The sequence below is a fragment of the Schistocerca cancellata genome, chromosome 7 (assembly GCF_023864275.1).
Source record: "Schistocerca cancellata isolate TAMUIC-IGC-003103 chromosome 7, iqSchCanc2.1, whole genome shotgun sequence".
Classification (NCBI taxonomy): Eukaryota; Metazoa; Arthropoda; class Insecta; order Orthoptera; family Acrididae; genus Schistocerca; species Schistocerca cancellata.
The window spans coordinates 224,898,411-224,915,217 of record NC_064632.1 but is presented as its reverse complement, the minus strand read 5'-3'; the positions used below and the strand labels follow the sequence as shown (position 1 = coordinate 224,915,217).

General features: G+C 37.5%; 1 protein-coding gene across 1 annotated transcript in view; it reads left to right on the top strand.

Moving 5' to 3' along the window:
- Positions 1-8,351, top strand: part of LOC126092245 (pancreatic triacylglycerol lipase-like) — a 44,960-nt gene extending 36,609 nt beyond the window's left edge. Inside the window, exons 6-7 of the mRNA XM_049907754.1 lie at positions 7,218-7,368; positions 8,107-8,351. Coding sequence (XP_049763711.1) covers positions 7,218-7,368; positions 8,107-8,164 — 209 coding nt within the window. The 3' untranslated portion in view covers positions 8,165-8,351. The remainder of the gene's footprint in view (positions 1-7,217; positions 7,369-8,106) is intronic.
- Positions 8,352-16,807: the final 8,456 nt, after the last annotated feature.

Below are 16,807 nucleotides of genomic sequence, written 5' to 3'. Positions count from 1 at the left end.
AAGAGAAGTTTGTGGCACAACTTGACCAGAAGAAGGGATCGGCTGGTAGGACATGTTCTGAGACATCAAGGGATCACCAATTTAGTATTGGAGGGCAGCGTGGAGGGTAAAAATCGTAGGGGGAGACCAAGAGATGAATACACTAAGCAGATTCAGAAGGATGTAGGTTGCAGTAGGTACTGGGAGATGAAGAAGCTTGCACAGGATAGAGTAGCATGGAGAGCTGCATCAAACCAGTCTCAGGACTGAAGACAACAACAACAACAACATGGAGTATTGGGTTATTTTTTTAAAGGCTGACAGTTAAAAGTTTTTTGTAATGAGGTTTGTGGAGTCCTGTGAAAAATATGTTTATGTCAAAACAGACTTTCTGTTACTAGCAGCCAATATTGCCATTGAATATATATACTGACATATAGTAATAGTAGTTATACCATTGTTTGGGTGTTTTCTTTGAGATGGCACAATGATTAAGATACTGGATGGGAAGAGCAGAATTCTAGTGGTGGGAACAAATGAATCAAAACAGTTGATTCAATCAGTTATTGGGAAACAATCAACTCATTTGAATGTAGTTTTTTGTATCAGTTTAATTATTATCATGTTATTTAATATAGCAACACATCAAAAACTTTTCTACTCCATCAATGAAAGATATTTGTGGAGAAATATAAGTTTAATTCGTAGTATAAAAAGAACTGCCCACTATGTGGACTTTTTTTGGATTTATGTGCAGGCATGAAGGGAGAAATGTGAGCACAGTGCATCAACAAGATGCAAAGATAATTGAGTGTCTTTACTTGCAATGGAGAAGTCATTTACACTTCCCAATCATGCTTAGGGGATGCTGTGGACTCCTGAGAAGAAGCTGTCTGATGACAATGTGCTAGCCCCACAACAAAAGAATCTGTATTATGCAATCTCTTACTTACTATCTGTCATTCATTGAGTTATCATGTCAAGACTGGCTAGGAGCATGTTGTGAATGAGCTATCTATTCACTTAAGTTGTAATAGTTTATGAAAATCTTAAATACAGAAGAGTTCTTTAAAGAGTGGTTACATGTTTTCGTAGCTGGTCGCTAGTAAATGTAGGCTCTCTTACATCCTTAAGCACTCTGCAGATGGTGACAAAGCTCCACAGTACAGTTATTGGCACTGCATAGCAGGACCACTGCTTCATGAATCAATGAAAAGGCAATGATAAAAGATATTCAATGTAACCAGTATTATGAACAACATCAATGAAATATCACTTCACGAAGTAGCTACAGACAGCAATGCAGATACAGACATGAGCCATCATACCATTTCATTGATCATTCCTCCTCTTGAGTGAAACCAGTGTATGGGAGCAACTGAGTAAAAACAATCAGTTCAGTTGATTGTAGTTTTGCATACCAGCTGGACTATTCATTCATTCTTTTGAGTGAAACCAGTGTCTGGAAGCAACCAAATGGAAAATACCAATAAAGTCTGTTGCAGTTTTTGCATACTGACTGAATTTTTCATTCTTTCTTTTCAAGTGAAACCAATATGCAGGTTTTCTCAGGTGAACCATGTGTTTGTTCTTTCAACTGAAACTACTCTTGATTGTTTCAGTTGACTCAGCTATAAATTCATTCTTCTGAATGAAACCAGTCTCTAGAACTCTCAGTAATTGAACTAAAGTAGTGGTATATGACCACATACACATACCCCAGAGGGTAACCCTATCCATGGGGGAATGTGAAGATATTTCAGAGGGTATGCCAAGTTAAAATAAGCATTATGTATATTCACTTAGTTATATACTGAGTATTCTTCTTTTCATCATTTAAAACTGATCGATATATTGCTTTGGTTTAAGTTGTTCCAGATGCAATTAACATGTTAATTAATTATTTCTCATTGAGTGTATGAAGTCAGGTGTAAAAACTCCCTTAGCAGAATGTAAAAAAGAAAGGAACACTGCCAAGTGACAGTTTGCATTTCATTTTATTGAAAAGCTGTGATGATGTCCATTAATTAAAAATCATTTGGATATAGCCCGTAAACACTTATTCAGCCATTTATTTGCCTAGTAGGTAAATATATTGCGCAGAAAATTAGATCACTTCTTATGTAGGTAAGCACACAAATTAGTGCTTCATGGACTGAGGAAGTACTGCCCATGTTCACAAACTGATACTTCAGTTTTACAGTTATGTCTACCTCTAGCCATCACTTTAAACAGTCTGGAATAACATTTGCACCCCTCTGTACTGATGGAAGTGACCACTGAAGGATTGGGCAATCCCCAGCGCATCCAGTTCTGAGTGGCAACATTAGATCATTTGGCAATGTTAACTACTCTATGTAACCACCTGTCATCACTGTTAATTGTTGTTTCAATATTTGCTTTTTATTTAGTGCCAATAAGAAGGGTTTGGTTCAATTTTTCGTCCATGTTTATCAACAAGCTTTTGGGTAATAGTGAACTTTGTCTCAGGATCAAAAAATGATCAGTAATATGGGACTGCAACAAAACATATGACTGGAGAAAAAAAAATCCTCAAGATAAATTCAGTACACTATACGGTATCTGCAAGGATGAGTAATATTTTAATACCATATAAATCAAAGAAAATTGATGATTGATGGCAAACATTTCTTGTGAAAAAAATTCTTCTGAAAACTGACAGTAAATGCTTAAAAAGCAAATGATTAATTCATCAAACAATTTAAAACATTGTATGGTATATGCTTTTTGTTCTTGTCATCTCATCATTTACCAAATGAGAATTAGGTGATGCCTGCAAACTACTGGGAAAGAGGAAGAGAGAGCATCAGTAAATTTAAATAAAAAATTAATTGTTCATTTATTTAAAATCAATTTTAGAATGTAGTAAATGTTATTAACCTTTTCAAACCAATCAAAAATCCACATTTAGTGCCAGAAGTATAAAAAATTTCTGTTTAAGTAAATAAATACATAAATTTGGAAAACACTTCATTTTTAGAAATAGCTTTTATTCACCTCTCCTTGTAATAAGATACATTATTAGTATCTAAAAAGGTAGACAACTTTAAAAAAAAAATTTATAAGAATAATGGAAGGGGTAGATAATTGCGAATCATGTAGACCATTGTTTCAAACAAGGATGATCCTGCCACTTCGTTGCATATATATATATATACTTGAAAATATAATGTATTTAAAGCAAAACTTACATACAAAAAGACCACTCAACACTCAAAATCACACAATACACAGCTATGATACAAGACAAAAATTGGATGTACATGTTCAAGCGCCAACACAAAGTTATTTTAAAACAGCCTTATCCATCCTAGTATCAAACTATACAATGCCTTACCAGATACCATTAAAAACATACAAAACATTGGTCACTTCAAATCTAAACTGACATCGTACTTGGTTGAACACTGCTTTTACACAGTGAATGAATACCTACAAAACTAAATTTTTCTGTGTTTACCCAATGTAGTCTCATTCAGAAGAACATTTGTATTTTATCTTCCTGTATCTAGTGTAACAACATTTATTTAAGTATTCATCATTAATTGATATATTAAAGTGTTATTATGTACAAAGGTATATTATATGTAAAACTGATAATATTAACAAAAAAATCCAAATATCTCTTGCACATTATGCATCTGTGGATGAAAATGGATCAATAAATTAATCAATCATAAGTGAAATACCCAAACTCGTAGAGTGAATGGAAACACTGATGTAACTGAAGTAACTGATGTAACTGAAGTAAGCAACAGAGAGTTGTGTCAGCCACTTTTCTCACATTGAGTGAAACCTTCCAAACCCAGAGAGTGGTTGAGAAACATTCATATAGCTCATGTGGTTGAAGACACTAGTTTCATTTGGTTGTTTCATCTGACCAGAAACACTGACTGAAAAAAAAAAGAACAGTGTACTGGTTAGTCTGCATTAATACCAGTTAAATTTCCAGTTACTATGGAATTCAAAGAAGTTAGGTCATTAGCGATAGACAGCACATATCCCATGCAGTCATCAATTTAGGTTCTTTGCCAAACAGACTTTTCAGGCAACCATTAACAGCACTGGCATACCTGGAAAAATACATGATTACACAGTGCTGTCTTATAAAATTATTTATTTACAACCAGTTTTGATCATATACCATCTTCACAGTGGAACAGTTATCAATATCCACATGATATGACATAAATGTTTTCAAGTGTGCAGGATAACATGAACAAGTCAAAATGTGAGAAACATTTTTTTAAACAATTTATTGCAGCAAAATAGCCATTATAGTTTTACATTAGATTACAATCTGTGAGAAACATTTAACATAGGTATTCAGTATCCGAGCAATTGCTCGATAAACAGCCAGTATTTCACTTGCTATTGATCAAGCCATAGTTTTGGTACTGAATACCTAATTTACATGTTTCTTGCATTTTGACTTGACCATGTTATCCGATATACTTGAAGATATGTGTCTTGTAATGTTGACATTTTTCTGCTGTGAAGATGGTCTATGACCAAAGCAAGTTGTAAATAAATAATTTTATTAGACAGTGCTGTGTCACTGTGCATTTTTATAGGTTTTTTGTATCTTCCAAAATCATTTCACTGAAATACCAGGAAGGTCATCAATATCCCGCACTCTTGGCAGCCAATCTGATCTTATGATTTCTCTTATTTGACCTTGTTATCAAAATACATATTTTTTTCAGGCATTTGTTTGTTTACAATTTTCTGAAATCTTGTCACTACTCTTTCTCTACGTAAGTCATGTCAGTAGGGTCAAATTTTTCCGGAAGTATGTGTGTTCATATATTCCAAATGTGTGGAACACATGACAAGGATAATTTGTTTGTTAGCAATCAGATGTTCACTGTTTGTAGTTGGTCTGCTGTTGCGTAGGTTTACCTTTTCAACTTTTCCCTTTTTTGAACTGCCACATTCTAAACTTTGAGAGTCAGTATAATGTCCATGCTTGTCATAGTCTTGCTACAATCATGGCTTAAATAGGTGCACTTCATTTGTATCATATTTTAAAAATATTGTTAGATTAGATTAGATTAGATTAACTTTCATTCCAATTGATCCGTAGTGAGGAGGTCCTCTTGGATGTGGAACATGTCAGAAAAACAACAATACATGACAAATATTTACAACTAAAACAAATAAGCTAATGTACCATTCCACAGGTCCCAAGTGGAATGATCGTCATTTTTTAATGAACACTAAGAGTCATTTTACAAATACTAATGCACTGAATTTAAAATAAAAAAGTTTTTTATTTATTTATAAGGTAATAAACATGTAATACAACTACTGTAATACTTATTTACAATGAACACATTACTGCACTGAAATGGTGCAGAAGTTAGATTATACTTACACACACACACACACACACACACACACACACACACACACAAATTTTCAGTGAACACATTACTGCACTGAAATTGTGCAGAAGTTATGTTGTACTTATATACAAATCAGTTGGTTTTACTAAGAAATTCATCAATGGAGTAGAAGGAGTTCCCTCACATACTCATATGTGAGGGAAAGACTAAAGGAGGAACCAGTACAGGACAGGATAGAAAAATCAAGACTGCAGTGGTATGGACACATGAAGAGAATGGATGAGGGAAGAATTCCTAAGAGGATGTTTGATCTGCAACTGGAGGGGAAGAGGCCCAGAGGAAGACCAAGAGATAGATGGGTGAAGGGAGTGAAGGAATGTGTGACGAGAAGAGGAGAGAACTGGACGAAGGTGGAAGAGGGGGAATGGTGGAAAGACAGAACACGATGGAGAGGCTTGTGTTCCCGACAGACCCAGCCAGTGGCTGGAAACTGTCCAAGATGATGATGATGATGATGAGTAGAAGGAGTTGGCCACCAATAAATCCTTTAGGCTTCTCTTAAACTGAATTTCATTGGTTGTTAAGCTTTTTATGGCTGCTGGCAAGTTATTGAAAATGTGTGTTCCTGAATAATGCACACCTTTTTGTACAAGACTAAGTGACTTTAAATTCTTGTGAAGATTATTCTTATTTCTAGTATTGATTCCATGAATTGAGCTGTTGCTTTGAAAAAGTGATATATTTTTAATGACAAATTTCATTAAGGAATAAATATATTGGGAAGCTGTAGTTAGTATCCCTAGTTCCCTAAACAGGCTTCTGCAGGATGTTCTTGAGTTCACACCACATATAATTCTTACTGCACGTTTTTGTGCCCGGAAAACTTTAGCTTGGCTTGATGAATTACCCCAAAAAATAATCCCATATGACATTATGGAATGAAAGTAAGCATAGTATGCCAGCTTTTTCATTTTTATATCCCCTACATCTGACAAAATTCGCATTGCAAATAAGAGATTTGTTAAGACGCTTCAGCAGTTCTGTGGTGTGCTCCTCCCAATTGAATTTATTATCAAGCTGTAATCCCAAGAATTTAACACTGTCCACTTCTTCTATCTTCTTGTCATCATATGTTAGACATATACTCTTGGGACACCCCTTACAAGTTCTGAACTGCATGTAGTGTGTTTTTTCAAAGTTTAGTGACAAAGAATTGGCTAGGAACCAGTGATTAATGTCCACAAATATTTTATTGGCTGATCTTTCTAAGACTACACTTGATTTGCTATTTATTGCAATGTTTGTATCATCGGCAAACAAAACAAACTTGGCATCTGGTAATGTTACTGATGAAAGGTCATTGATATACACAAGAAAAAGTAAGGGCCCCAAAATGGAACCTTGTGGGACCCCACATGTAATTAGTTCCCAGTTGGATGATGCCTGATAGCTTGATACATGTCTCTTTCCTAATAACACCCTTTGTTTCCTGCCAGAGATATAAGATTTGAACCATTTTGCAGCATTTCCTGTTACACTATAATATTCTAGTTTACTTAAAAGGATATTGTGATTTACACAGTCAAATGCCTTTGATAGATCACAAAATATACCAGTTGCCTGCAATTTTTTGTCTAATGAATTAAGCACATTTTCGCTGTAAGTGAAGATAGCCTTCTCAATATCAGAACCTTGTGAAGTTAACAAAATGACACAAGAACATTACACACAGTCCCAAATGAAAAAGCAGTTATAATTTCCTGACAACACTTCAGAGCTTAATATGTTATGATACATGATAATATAACATCTTGTTTTAAGTAAATTACCTCTTGGAATCTGATGCATCTTTTATTATTTCCCAAACAGAGTGCAGTCATAATCGATCCTATGAGTTGTATGCTGAGTCAATCACATCTTCTGCTTTTGTCAGCTATCAGTGTGATAGTTGGAATAATTTTCAAAATGGAAACTGCAATGGAAATGCTCAAGTGGCAATGGGTGCTCCCACTCCATCTGGGTTAGTATTACTGTGATTAGTTAAAATAGTTGTACAAAACTTTCTAAGTATGTTATAAAAATTTACAAAAATCAAATCTTCAGTCAATATGGATTTTTTCATGTTTCAATGCATCATTTAGTGAAACAGTAATATTAATAATGTACTTTTTACCTTACTCATTGCTTGTTGTTTTCTTTGATAATTATGGATCAAACACTTCTATTTTGTCAGTTTTCAAATAATGTCTAAATATCTCAAGAGAAACAGAGGTATAATAAGTCATAAAATTTGTTGATTTGTAATATGTGGCATTTTTAATACCCCACTTAGAAAAAAAGGTTCTGTTACCATTTGATTTCCTATAGGCTCTTGAGTTTGACAGTTGTCAGAAAAGAGTGAATTGATATTTAATCCAATAACAGTAAACCAAATAAACCAAAATAAGTATTGAAATGATGGATTTCACATAGCTGAAGGGCAACATATAATAAATACATTAAATGCCTCCATTGAGATTAATTTTGTAGTAAACTTTTTCAGTATTTCTCAGTAGACTTTATGCAGTGGAGTCAGACCTCCTGCTTAGGAGAGGAAATAAACCCATTGACACATAGAAGAAAAATAACACGAGAGAACTCATATTATTAATTATGTTTAAGAAGACATATAGTTTGTCTCCACACATCCATTTTGTGCTACATAATATTAGATACAAAGTTGTTATAATAATGAAATTCTGCTGGTGGTTTGTTGTAGGACAACTGGAACATTCTACCTGAGAACTAATGGCTCACCTCCGTATGCCCAAGGATAAGGCACTCAACTGTGGTGGTCTACGAAACCAGGATTCTGGCTATTTTTGCAACTGATTCTATTCTCATTTCTACTCTCATCTGAATCATCATGTGAAATAAAAGAGTTGAAGGTGACTTCTAAATAAAGAAAGAAGTTACTTCTCTTACCACGATGTAAAACATTAAATAATATTTTCATTAAAAAAAAGTGACACAATTTGCTGTATTTATTTATTTCCAGCCTACTCTATGCAGACCAAGATTGCACAAGCCAAAGGAGTGTACTAGATGCAAAATATGAAAGCTATATGGTGACTACAAATTAAGAAACATTATACTGATAATAAAGTTATAACAAAGTCATAGATATCATTGCTCTTATACATAGACTAAGAGCTAAACAGATGGAAAGATGCCAATTATCCCCTGAAATCCTACCTATAAAGTTTCAAGAACCAGTTTTAAGTGGGGAATCTAGAAATCCAATACAGCATCAGACTGTGAAAACAAGGTTAGATTAATTACAGTGGGTACAGATGCATTTAAGCATTCTTCCCCTGCTCCAAACGTGACTGGAATGAGAAAAGGCCATAACATAACATAAGTCAAGAAATACTGCATCCATCTGACTGCCTTGATCCACTTGATTGTCTTGATCCAACTCATCGCCTTGACTCATGGCATTCATGACATCAAATGAGAAAACTGTAACTTGGGTTTCACATGTTTCTGGAATCCATCGTTTCTTGCATGGAGGTCATTCTCTCTGTGATACCCCATTATGTTTGAGCACTAAATACGTTTCAGTATTCTATATCAGATAGACATCAGTGAGATTCGACAGTACTTTTATGGATCACTTCTGCTTCCCTTCATCTAGACGGATGTGACCTGCGCTTTCTTCCAACCATTGGGCTTTTTTTTCTTTTGTTCAGTGGATCTATGGTGTACCATGCTTAAAATGGAGCTAACTTCATTGCAAATTCTGTATGGAATCTGATACAGATTCCACTGAGCACTGGAGCCTTGTTTAACTTCAGTAATTTCAGTTGTTTGCAAACACACTTGAGCGCTGTGATCAGCCACAATTGTCATGTGTAGATAAAGAAGTATAATTCTAGAATTCTGAGCTAAAAAACATGAGTTAAGTTTAACTATTTGTATTTTTACTATACCTAAGTAACATGACCTGTGAAGAACACACAAACTATGAACTACATGTTAATAACTGGGAAAGGTGAAGTAATTTCCCTGATAATTGAAGTGTGTGGCAAAGCTTGTAAGGAGGAGGATACATCTGCCCTAGACTACAACCACAGGTCTTTTTTAAGATAAAGAACAATTATACCAGTGTTATTGGATGTAGCTCATTATTGTTTTGATTCACACATACCACACATAGACTTAAATTCATTCTACAGAAGTCTGTCATTTTTGTGTTACAATGTACAAGGTTAAGGAAACAAAATAGATGCTTTTGAATCATTTATCACAGGATTGGCTCCACATACATTAGTTATCACAAAATTTTACCTGTTCATTTGAGACAGTTCTCCCAAATTAGTGTCAAGCAATACTTGTTTGATTGATATGTATTCATAGGAACATTAAAACAGGAAGGATGAACTGTACTCCGGTGGTGGCTGAGTACCACTGTTGTGTGGCAGTAGCTAATTATGAGGTAATGAATTCAAAACTAAGTAAATCTGAGTTTGTAAGGAAAGAAATGTCATTTTTGGTGATACAGTTTATGAAAGAGTTATACAACCTGACCAAAGGAAAGTGAAAGCGGTACCAGATTCCCTAGCACCTAGAAACAGAAATTAATTGAAAGCAATGTTTGGTTCATTTAAATACTATAGAAAATTTGTGACTGACCAATAATTTAATCATCCTCATTCAGGCACTTCATTAAAGAAAAAGTTGTGTGGAATTGGACATGAGTGTGAAGAGACTTTTCAAGAAAAAGAGAGAATTCATTAGCAGTAAGTTGTTGTACCATTCAGACTTTTCTTTGCAGTTTGTATGAGCACTAACTCAAGTTGGGGTTTGAAGTCATGTAGATAATAAAACCAGATGAGGGTGTGGAACACTGAACATTTGCAGGGTTTTACATGCTCTAGTGAAAAATTATTATACATCCAAATTGGAGGGACTTGCCATTGTGTTCGGTGTGTGGAGGTCTTTTGTTGGGGCACAAAACACAAAGCCAAGTTTTCTACAGTGGTGAATGTTATACAACCTAGACTGGTCAGATGGGTCTTGTATTTGCAGTAGTTTGATATGGAAATTAAATACATAAAGTGAAGGACAATATAATTGTGACTGCTCTTCTTAAAATGACAGTAGGCAAAATGAAATTATGATGGTCATTACGTAAGTGAGGTGAAATAAGATTATTTAATTTACAGGGTTTAAAAGCTGAAAGATTGATAAGATGGATTTGTAAGCACATGAGAAGAGAACTAATGAAGATTGAAATTTGAAAATAGGTAAACAGTATTAAAATATTCAGATGGAAACCCAAAAGAAAGACAATATTGTGCTAAACACAAGAGGCTATTATTCAGGAGGAAATCTTAGGATAAACAAGTGTGGAAGATGTGTTTCCCTAAGCAACAGTTGATAAGTTCCTTGATTATCTACACGAGAGTTGTGGTCATAATGGGATCAGGAAAACTGTGGCTAAAATTTATGAAATAATATTATTAAACAGCCCCTGGAAAGGATAAATAAAATGTTAGCTGTGGATGCAAAAGGTACCAAAGAGTAAAGTTCACAGTACTACCCTTGAAAGGATTAATGCAATCAGTACTCCCTAATGCCACAAAGGAATTTTTATTTATTTCACATTCCATTAATCCATATTGTGATAAATCACGTGAATGTGGAATGAGTCACAATTGAATAAGGCAGATATAATACAAGTATATAAAATAGCAAAAATGCACCATAAAATGATGAGAAAGCTTGACGGTTAAAATCAAATCAAAGTGTAGCTCAAGTAACATAAAACAACTACTTAACAAGCAAATATAGTACATTGTCCAAATTAAACAGTTAAAGATGTTTTATAGTTGTTGTTGTTGTTGTGGTCTTCAGTCCTGAGACGGTTTGATGCAGCTCTCCATGCTACTCTATCCTGTGCAAGCTTCTTCATCTCCCAGTACCTACTGCAACCTACATCCTTCTGAACCTGCTTAGTGTATTCATCTCTTGCTCTCCCCCCACGATTTTTACCCTCCACGCTGCCCTCCAATACTAAATTGGTGATCCCTTGATGCCTCAGAACATGTCCTACCAACCGATCCCTTCCTCTCGTCAAGTTGTGCCACAAACTTCTCTTCTCCCCAATCCTATTCAATACTTCCTCATTAGTTATGTGATCTACCCATCTAATCTTCAGCATTCTTCTGTAGCACCACATTTCGAAAGCTTCTATTCTCTTCTTGTCCAAACTATTTACCGTCCATGTTTCACTTCCATACAGGGCTACACTCCATACAAATACTTTCAGAAATGGCTTCCTGATACTTAAATCTATACTCGATGTTAACAAATTTCTCTTCTTCAGAAACGCTTTTCTTGCCATTGCCAGTCTACATTTTATCTCCTCTCTACTTCGACCATCATCAGTTATTTTGCTCCCCAAATACCACAACTCCTTTACTACTTTAAGTGTCTCATTTCCTAATCTAATTCCCTCAACATCACCTGACGTAATTCGACTACATTCCATTATCCTCGTTTTGCTTTTGTTGGTGTTCATCTTATATCCTCCCTTCAAGACACCATCCATTCCGTTCAACTGCTCTTCCAAGTCCTTTGCTGTCTCTGACAGAATTACAATGTCATCGGCGAACCTCAAAGTTTTTATTTCTTCTCCATGGATTTTAATACCTACTCCGAATTTTTCTTTTGTTTCCTTTACTGCTTGCTCAATATACAGATTGAATAACATTGGGGAGAGGCTACAACCCTGTCTTACTCCCTTCCCAACCACTGCTTCCCTTTCATGTCCCTTGAATCTTATAACTGCCATCTGGTTTCTGTAGAAATTGTAAATAGCCTTTTGCTCCCTGTATTTTACCACTGCCACCTTTAGAATTTGAAAGAGAGTATTCCAGTCAACATTGTCAAAAGCTTTCTCTAAGTCTACAAATGCTAGAAACGTAGGTTTGCCTTTCCTTAATCTTTCTTCTAAGATAAGTCGTAAGGTCAGTATTGCCTCACGTGTTCCAGTATTTCTACGGAATCCAAACTGATCTTCCCCGAGGTCGGATGCTACTAGTTTTTCCATTCGTCTGTAAAGAATTCGTGTTAGTATTTTGCAGCTGTGGCTTATTAAACTGATTGTTCGGTAATTTTCACATCTGTCAACACCTGCTTTCTTATGGATTGGAATTATTATATTCTTCTTGAAGTCTGAGGGTATTTCGCCTGTTTCATACATATTGCTCACCAGATGGTAGATTTTTGTCAGGACTGGCTCTCCCAAGGCCGTCAGTAGTTCCAGTGGAATGTTGTCACCTCCGGGGGGCCTTGTTTTGATTCAGGTCTTTCAGTGCTCTGTCAAACTCTTCACGCAGTATCGTATCTCCCATTTCATCTTCATCTACATCCTCTTCCATTTCTATAATATTGTCCTCAAGTACATCGCCATTGTATAGACCCTCTATATACTCCTTCCACCTTTCTGCTTTCCCTTCTTTGCTTAGAACTGGGTTTCCATCTGAGCTCTTGATGTTCATGCAAGTGGTTCTCTTATCTCCAAAGGTCTCTTTAATTTTCCTGTAGGCAGTATCTATCTTACCCCTAGTGAGATAAGCCTCTACATCCTTACATTTGTCCTCTAGCCATTCCTGCTTAGCCATTTTGCACTTCCTGTCGATCTCATTTTTGAGACGTTAGTATTCCTTTTTGCCTGCTTCATTTACTGCATTTTTATATTTTCTCCTTTCATCAATTAAATTCAATATTTCTTCTGTTACCCAAGGATTTCTACTAGCCCTCGTCTTTTAACCTACTTGATCCTCTGCTGCCTACACTACTTCATCCCTCAAAGCTACCCATTCTTCTTCTGCTGTATTTCTTTCCCTTATGCTGTCCCTGAAACTCTGTACAACCTCTGGTTCTTTCAATTTATCCAGGTCCCATCTCTTTAAATTCCCACCTTTTTGCAGTTTCTTCAGTTTTAATCTACAGGTCATAACCAATAGATTGTGGTCAGTGTCCACATCTGCCCCTGGAAATGTCTTACAATTTAAAACCTGGTTCCTAAATCTCTGTCTTACCATTATATAATCTATCTGATACCTTTTAGTATCTCCAGGGTTCTTCCATGTATACAAGCTTCTATCATGATTCTTAAACCAAGTGTTAGCTATGATTAAGTTATGCTCTGTGCAAAATTCTACCAGGCGGCTTCCTCTTTCATTTGTTAGCCCCAATCCATATTCACCTACTATGTTTCCTTCTCTCCCTTTTCCTACACTCGAATTCCAGTCACCCATGACTATTAAATTTTCGTCTCCCTTCACTATCTGAATAATTTCTTTTATTTCCTCATACATTTCTTCAATTTCTTCGTTATCTGCAGAGCTAGTTGGCATATAAACTTGTACTACTATAGTAGGTGTGGGCTTCATATCTATCTTGGCCACAACAATGCGTTTGCTGTGCTGTTTGTAGTAGCTTACCCGCATTTCTATTTTCCTATTCATTATTAAACCTACTCCTGCATTACCCCTATGTGATTTTGTGTTTATAACCCTGTAGTCACCTGACCAGAAGTCTTGTTCCTCCTGCCACCAAACTTCACTAATTCCCACTATATCTAACTTTAACCTATCCATTTCCCTTTTTAAATTTTCTAACCTACCTGCCCGATTAAGGGATCTGACATTCCACGCTCCGATCCGTAGAACGCCAGTTTTCTTTCTCCTGATAACGATATCCTCTTGAGTAGTCACCGCCCGGAGATCCGAATGGGGGACTATTTTACCTCCGGAATATTTTACCCAAGAGCAAGGCCGTTTTGGTTATTGTTACAAGGCCAGATCAGTCAATCATCCAGACTGTTCCCCTTGCAACTACTGAAAATGCTGCTGCCCCTCTTCAGGAACCACATGTTTGTCTGGCCTCTCAACAGATACCCCTCCGTTGTGGTTGTACCTACGGACGGCTATCTGTATCGCTGAGGCACGCAAGCCTCCCCACCAATGGCAAGGTCCATGGTTCATGGGGGGGGGGGGGGGGGGGGGGGTAAAACACATTAAAACAAAGTTTTAAAATTGTAAATACCAATGGCAATACAATTAAAAAAAAACACCAATTGTTGCTTTATCTGCAGGTACTCATCAAGAGAGTAGAAGGAATTTCCCATTAGGTAGTCTCTTAATTTACATTTAAAACTAGGAAAGATATTAATGTGAACTTTAATATCTGGGGGAAGAAAGTGCAAAATTTTTGTGACAGAATAATGAACAGCTCTTTGCACAACACTTAAATGTTTCAGATTCCTATGTAAATCATTTTTCGGCCTAGTATCATGATCATGACACAAGAGACTGGTTATTAGAAACAAAAGTCATCAAACAAAATATGTATTGAGAGGTGACTGTTAATACTTGTAACTTATGATGCAGATTTCTGCAAGAATGTCTTGGATTCATGATTTCACAGCTCTCTTCTGTGCAGTAAATTTTTTTTTGACTAAAGGCCGGTTTGTTATAACTTCAAGTTGAACAAATCTATTTCAAGGAAGATGCAATACATGAAAGTCACAGATCAAGTAAACAGAGTAAGACGTGTGTTCACTTTAACAATCAAATCATAATTGAGTCCAAGTCTAGCGGCCACTGGCTGGCTGGCCGCTTAGGTGGCGCTGCTGCTGCATGGCTGGCAGACAGCGCCGCATGTAGAGGACACGCGTAACTGTGTGGCGGCACTTTGAAAGATCGGCAAGTCACGACACTTTTCCCCCCTTTGAATTTTTTGCACAGGTCTTGATGGAGGTGGCCCGTAGATTGCTAACGTCCATAGGTGTTGTTTGACTGGCCGTAAAGTCTCGAGGAAGATGCTTCCCGTACGGATGGAAGTGTCCCCGATGATAACGGGTCGAGATGACAGGAGACGTGGGGGTCGAATCTGCTGGGGCCCCGTGCACCCATCTGCCTGTTGCGGCAAGTCCGGTTGTTATAACAGGAGACATGGGCGATGTGTCCGCATCCTTAGGAGAAGTTGCTCCGACAGATGATGGTCATCTGGTTCCTGTATGGGCACATCTCCTGGTGGCATCAGTTCTTGTGCTGGCACCGATATAATAGTGAGAGGACTGCGTTGTGAGTAATGAGAGATTCCAGTATGCCAAGCATTTGGTAGAGTCGAAGGCAGTGTAGTAGCATCCAGAACAGGCGTTGCAGGCTCACGAGGCCGAAGCTGGTCTGAATGACGCACTGCAAGACTTGTGTCCGTCTGGATTTCATACAGGCGTCGGCCTCGGTGTCGTAAGATGCGGCCAGGACTCCATTTTGTCCGCCTGCCATATCCCGATATCCATACAAGGTCATCACCAGTGAACCGGCCAAGCGAAGGCACCCGTGGCTGTGAGGTGGAAGGCCGCAAAAGATGAAGAAGCGTGCGGGGCTGTCGGCCATGTAAGAGCTCAGCCGGGCTGTCGCTGCCCGTGTGGGTGAAATGGTAAGAAGCCAGAAATAGGACAAGCACATCATCAGCAGAAGAAGAAGTCAGGAGTTTCCTCATCTGACCCTTAAACATGCGGACCAGTCATTCAGCCTCACCGTTTGACTGTGGATGGAACGGAGGGGCTGTGACATGCATGATGCCATGACAGGCACAAAATCCGCAAAATTGGAAGAGGCAAATTGCAGACTATTATCAGTAACAAGAGTGGAGGGAAGGCCTTCCAAAGAGAAAATGCAAGCTAGAGCATTGGTGGTTGCCGCGGTGGTAGGCGACGTGCAACGGACAATGAAAGGAAAGTTAGAGTAGGTGTCAATAACGAGAAGCCAATAAATACCTAAAAAAGGTCCCACGAAGTCAGCATGAATACGCTCTCACGGCTTCTCAGGTGAAGGCCACGGTGACAAAGATGACTTTGGGGGGGCGGCCTATGACGCCCAAGGGCCGCAGGCAGCGACTATGTGTGCAATTTCAGAGTTGATGCCGGGCGAGTACACATGACAGCATGCCAGATATTTTGTGTGAGAGACACCCCAGTGCCCTTGGTGAAGGAGGCGCAAGACCGTAGCACGCAAAGGCACAGGTACCACAACATGCGGCGAAGCATTTTTGGTGGAAAAGAGGATAACACCATCCCTAGCCGTGAGGCAGCAACGCAAAGCGTAGTAGTTCCGCAATGGATCAGAAGTCTTAGTGGATGGACGAACTGACCAACCCTTCTGCGTACAGTGTAAAACCCGGGAGAGGGTAGGTTCAGAACCCGTAGCAATCGCCAGCCGGTATTTACAATCCCAAAACTTTGTTTTAATGTGTTTTGCTATAACACACCTTTAACTGTTTAAGTTGGACAATGAACTATATTTTCTTGTTAAGTAGCTGTTTTATGTTGCTTGAGCTACACTTTGATTTGATTTTAACCATCAAGCTTACTCATCATTTTATGGTGCATTTTTGCCATT